Source organism: Nothoprocta perdicaria, unplaced genomic scaffold, assembly GCF_003342845.1.
Source record: "Nothoprocta perdicaria isolate Ctin4 unplaced genomic scaffold, notPer1 scaffold_111, whole genome shotgun sequence".
NCBI lineage: Eukaryota > Metazoa > Chordata > Aves > Tinamiformes > Tinamidae > Nothoprocta > Nothoprocta perdicaria.
Window position 1 is genome coordinate 1136471 of NW_020454217.1, and position 5924 is coordinate 1142394.

A 5924-nucleotide genomic window follows, 5' to 3' on the forward strand; every position below is an offset into this window, starting at 1 on the left:
GGAGGAGATGATAACCTTAGACCAACTTGAGCAGTGATCCACATCTCTGATTGGCTCTGCTCAGTTGTCGTGAGCTTCTTGGCGCTACAGGAATGATGCATTCACTCCCTCAGCCTCATGGTATGAGACAGAGCAGGTCAGCTGAGCAGTAGAAGATGAGTATTGAGGATGAGTAGACCAAGGTCTGACAGGTTCCTCAAGCTGAACAATTCATTTTTCATAAAACAATTACTTAGCCTGGAGTAGGGACGTGGGAAGAGCAGTGCAAGTTGGTATTTGCCCTCAGGGAATTACAGCCTTTGCAAGGGGAAAGAAATACTTTCTTCCTCTTGTCTATGCCAAATAAAACAAGGGAGAGACTTAATTACATTATCACTGAATATTAATCTATTAATCACTGAATATTAACCTTAGGAGCGTCTTTAATACAAGTACTGGAAAGCTTGTGGGGCCTCCAACTTTACAGGGAGGTGCTGTAAGAATAAGTTAGGCAAATACCTGTCAGAAATGAGTGAAGTAGAGTTGATTCCTCAAAAGGGAAGAGAGAGATCTCAGGAGATGTTTTATGGCAACCTTAGTTTCATTTCAGCGTCACTGAAATGTGTTCTTCTTTATTATGTTTTGCTTTGAAAGTTCAAAGGGGATTGGAATGAGATTTGTTGCTCTGTGTGTTTGTGTGTATATATATAAATAATACATATATATAAAGTATGTATTTTATACACATGTGTATAAACTTATAGAATGATGGACAAAATGATTCTCTAATTGCCTGTGAAAATTTTATTTATGTTCTCAGGAAGTGTTCAGACCTAGTGAGCTAAAGAAGGTGTATTCACTTATTCACTGTGTCAGCAGAGGAAATGCAGGATTGTAACAGAGCTGGATAAACGGCTTTGTAAGAGCATGAGGGGATGTTGAAGGTTGTAGGCTCAGTTTTGAGGCCTTCATCTGCTTTTACTTTTTTTGATGCATCTGCAAGGACAGTATCCAAAATATACCTAGGCTAAGGTAGTTTTACAAGGGTGACTAGCTTTTCTCAGTTTCTGATATGCGTTTTTCTCTCTATATACCTCACTGCTATTTACATCTTCCCTCATGTATTTGTTACCTTTTTGATAATGTGAACTTTAGCATCAAGTACAAGTCAGGTTTAAATTGTGAAGTTGAGGCCATGGTGCTTTGGCAGGAAGCAGTCACAGAGCAGGCTCTTATGAGGTATCTTAGCAAAGATGCTTGCTTAGAACCAAAAGCTTGATTAAAGAAGCTGTTTTCTTTCTCCAAGACCTTCCCGAGAGTGAGACCCTGACAAGCTTCTGTTGCAGAGCAGTAGATGAGAGCTGGGAAACAGAGAGGAAGGGGCTGCCTGTCCAATGCAGCCTTGGCAAGGTGGAAGCTCTGAATTCATTCTCCAGGCCAGGAGCAGGCCCTTACAGCCATATTCTCTCCTGCCTTTTTGGAAATGCTTTTTTTTTTTTTTTTTCCATGATTAGAACTATATGCCTTGCTGAGAAGCTTCCAACTGCTTGGGCACCAGTCCTAACCAAACTTGGATCTTGTCACTGAGTTTTCTTAATGTGTTAAGAAACACCACAGCAGTAGCTGGTGCGTCACTTGCTTTGACTGGCTTTCTCACTGTTGCTCTGTGCTAGTCTATATTGCCGCCTAGGAGGAGCATGAGAGTATCCAAGCCCTGTGTGGCACACATCCCTGCAGCACAGTGCACTCTTTGCTCTCCAAATAGCTGCAGAGGGTATTTCTGCACTGCCCTCTCAAATGTGAGGGGCCAGGCCCCAGGCATTCCCAACTGGCTGTATAGCTGCAGGAGAAGCTAGTGTAATAAGCTGTGTATCAAGTGAAAACAAGCCTGAGGCCATAAAGTGCTTCATCTGGCAAGCCTGGCTTTGGGCTAGAAAGAGGGACGTGCCCAAGATACAGCAGGACCTCAGGGAAGCATTCAAGCCAAAAATGTTCCCACTGCCCATGTGTGATATATAGGTTAATATTTAAAATAGAGCTCCCAAGGCTAATACGTGTAAGGACCTCTTTGTAAGCAGGTTGCATTTCATCTTATCTCAGGCAAGTATCAGCTGCTGCCCTGACCTACTTAATAACCATGGCTAGCAGGGCCCAGCAGGGCAGCACAAACTTGTGCTTGGTATCACCACTGAAGTTGTTCAAGTAAGTGAATGAAGCTGACTCATCAGGAACCAGGTGTATCAAAATACAATTTATTCTTAAAATGGCTACAGTTTACATAGAACAGCAGAGGTTACATAGGAAAAAAAGTGCAATTAGTAGAAAAGGTTTATTTCACCTTCATGTTTATCTTTTCAGTGCATTGCAAAAATGTTACATGTTTTAGCAATGGGCAAAACTATAGCTTGCATTTTGATGTTAACACCACTTCTGCAGAGCTGTGTGAAGCTATGCCAGTATTCACACCTACTGAGTACATACTGAACAGTCTCCCACATGAACGTTACAGGAAAGATTATCTTTACAGTTTTATAGTTCAGAAAGCTAAACTACAAGCATACATATACAAAATATACATTAGTTTATTGCAGTCTAAAAAAAACAACAAAAACAAGTTTAAACTTAAAAAATGAGGTATGATAAAATAGAGCAGTTTCTATTTGTTTGCAAGCCTATATTCTTTCTAGAAAAAAAAATCCTGCTCTTTTTAAAGAAACTAGCTTTTACCAAGTATAGTTAATTCACTGTCTTCAATATGAAGGACCTTGCCTATGTTACATAGTTTTGAAAAGTTATAACTAACTTTGCAATAGGGAGCAGGTCAGTCAACCAGACACTCTGATTAGATCAGGTGAGCAGCCAAGTTGCGTAACGCTGCTATAGACTAGGACGGCTGCAGAGCTTTGTCTGCTTCCTGGACTAGCCGTGGCTCCAGCTATGACTTTCAGCATTTAGGGTTTTTTGAAGGCACATTTTTCTTTCAGCATTAGAAGGTTACTGTCTGCTTGCTAGGCAAGCAGGATGGTCAAGGTAAAAGCCAAGGTTATACTTGCGAATAGTATCTTGTATTTAAGAACAAGGCAGATAAGGTCACAAATGTCCTCCCAAAGCAGTGATTATTTTCACCCCTCGCTTTCTTTTGCATTGTTTTCTATTTTAACTTTAAACAGACTTTTCTGATGCTTTTAGAAGGCTTTGGAAAGAAAAAATAAAAATCTGTGCATCTCTACACACTTTTCCTCTTCCCTTTTTCCACCTTTCCATCATCATTAAGTTCTTTATATCTTTTTAACTTGTACCGAAGTCACAGTCCCTAGCGCTGCCCTCCTACAAGGATGTGGAGGGTCTGCTGCAACCCCTGTCCTGACCACGTCACCTCATCTCTACCACGATCCTACCAGCACAAAACAAATCATGGTGTTCTGTTCACCTACCATCTTGCACACACACAGCCACTACAGCTTGCAAAGCTATCACTGCCTCTTGTACATTCTCACACTTGTCTACTGACTGAGAAAAATGACTAGCAGAAAGAAAGCAACATATATTTAAGACACAGGCGTGCTATTTCTATGGCAGATGGCAGACAAATGGGCTTTATCTTGCTTTCTTTCCAAGGATAAGTTTCTGCTAAGAACTTCAGTACTGCAATATGGTTAGTAAGTAAGTCCCATGTTCTAGTCATCTTGTACAGACAGTGAGAGCCTGCTGGGTGGTTTTGTTATATTGTGCATGAACCAGGGAACTAACACTGTTCTGTTGCAAATGGAAGACACTTCCTAGCTAGCATCTATCACCAATATGGTGATGCATTTTCAATCCCTCCCATGCTCTGCCACTCAGGAAAGAGACCTCTGGACATCCTTGGGCTGCCCAAGTGATCAGCCTCTCTGTCCTGCACTTTCTTTGGAGCCTGAAGATCTATACAATCTTCTCTGGCAGATGGTATTTGAACACCATCTGGTTTCCACTCTGCATGGAGAATCTTGTAATTCTGACCCTCATTATTGTCCCAGAAGATGTGTTCTCCACTTTGGTAAGAAATGCAAAACTCTATTTTCTCTTCAGAGGAGATGGCAGGAGGCAGGTCAATGGTAAAAGAGAAGGTGTCGTTGTCAGAGTCACCGTAGACATTGTTCATGTATACGCACTCAGCGTCCGTGAAAGTCTTCCAGGTATCAAATGTAATTCGAACCTGAACCTTCTTCTCAAAGCTGATGTTTTTCACCTTGATGGTCCCCGACAGCACCCGCTCTTGGAGGGCACAGTTCTCCAGACAGACTGAGTTCTTCTGCAGGCGCCTCCGAAAGTCCAGGTAGTCAGATGAGGGCCGAGGGAAACCCAGAATCAGGCTTTTCTCTTCGTGCAGCTTTAAGCCAGACGTGATGCTCTCAAGGCTGAGCAAGTCGAACTGCAGGTCCCACACGGGGTGCTCCTGGAACTCGGAGAAGGTGTGTATGGCCGTCAGGGAGAGCCCCTTCGAGTCGGCGAACACGACTCGCTTCTTGGCTCGGGCCGATGGGCGGCTCCAGTCGCTCTTCTGCGCTTCGGGGTCCCGTTTCACGTTGAGGCAGGGGCGCAGAGGTTTGAACCTGTTAACCAAGTTGTTTCTCTGACAGCCCTCGAGGGGGCTGAGGAAGCGCTTCAGCGGCGGTGAGTGCGCCAGGCAAATCCTCATGGCCACGTCCACAGGCATGATGGGGCTCGGCAGGGGTCTCGGATCCAAGATCTGTATCATGCTGAAATAGGCAGAGATAGCAAGTTACATTACCTGCTGTGCCAGGGAAGGTGCCTCTTAAGAACGCATTTTTGCTTCATTTCCCGTCTTAGTTATACATGGCCTGCCCTTTGCATAGCTTTGAGTAACACTGATTAAATTAAAATTGACTGCCAGTCAGTTCAAGCTAAGGAAGTAGGGTGAGAGTATTCAGCTAGTTTTTGCAGATTCCAAACTCCTGATTCAAACTCCTGTTGGCTTTTCCAGACCTTTATGAAAACGGAATTTTGGGACATTGTATTTTCAAAAGAATATTTATTCTAGTAACCAGTGCACAAAGGTCTCGCAGTTAAAATACTCATGTACTTACTTTAAAGGTGCCTCTGTTAGATGCTGAAACGGGTCTTCAGATTCATGCAGGCTGCATCAGCCACTTCATCTGTGAAGGGCACTGCACTTGTTAAGCAAGTTACCAGTCCCATCTCGCTGCATCAGACAGGACAAACCAGCCTGTGGTTCCCAGCAGTTAAATGTGTTTGTTGGACAATCTGGGTTTTGTTAGTTAGGATGGACAAAACCGCTAAGGCTTCCCTAAGAGCCGGAGCTATTAAGCAAGGTCTGGATAACAGCGCTGTCCTGCACTGGTACGTCTGGCTGTTAACCGAGCAAGGGAAAGAGGGGAAGATGGAGCCCATTTTCATACCATGCATCAAGAACTACCTCAAAGTATTTTTTTCTACTATCCCTGCAGTTCATGCTTTAGCAAGTCTTTACTAAGAATGGTCTAGCTCAGTTTGTTCCTAAGCCTCCCTGTGCAGTACTGAACCCCTACTATGTATGCAAGAGCCTGGTCCTTTTCGGGCCAGCCTGCATTTACATTGGGGGAAGGGAGCTCTTCTCTGAGAGTCATGCAGTCCTTGTTGGAAATAAGGGTTTTTTTTTTTTTTTTTTTAATAGTAAAAAATAACTCGATTTACCACTTAATGTATATAAAAGTCTTTCAGCCTCCCGTTGCTGCCGGCGGTTTTCCCGAACCCCGCAGTTCTCCCCTCGGCGGCTGCTTAGGGCGCTCCTCGCCCCTCCAGAGGGACAACAGGTTCGGCCGCAGCTCGGGCCCCCCCTGCCCTCCCCCGAGCCCGGCCGTGCGGCACTTACCTGCCGCAGTGCATGGGCGGCCGCCGGGCGGGCACTGCGGGCAAGCGGGCAGCGCGGGGCGGCCGCCGCCGCC

At 44.5% G+C, this 5924-nt stretch overlaps 1 protein-coding gene across 1 annotated transcript; it reads right to left on the reverse strand.

The window, feature by feature from the left end:
- Positions 1 to 3304: 3304 nt before the first annotated feature.
- On the reverse strand, positions 3305 to 5882 carry PPP1R3C (protein phosphatase 1 regulatory subunit 3C). Its single transcript, XM_026051261.1, has 2 exons — positions 5852 to 5882; positions 3305 to 4718 (listed from the first exon to the last, which is right to left on the reverse strand). Exons 1-2 carry the CDS (start codon positions 5863 to 5865, stop codon positions 3773 to 3775), a joined length of 960 nt encoding a protein of 319 aa, XP_025907046.1. The 5' UTR covers positions 5866 to 5882; the 3' UTR covers positions 3305 to 3772.
- Between the last annotated feature and the right edge of the window lie 42 nt (positions 5883 to 5924).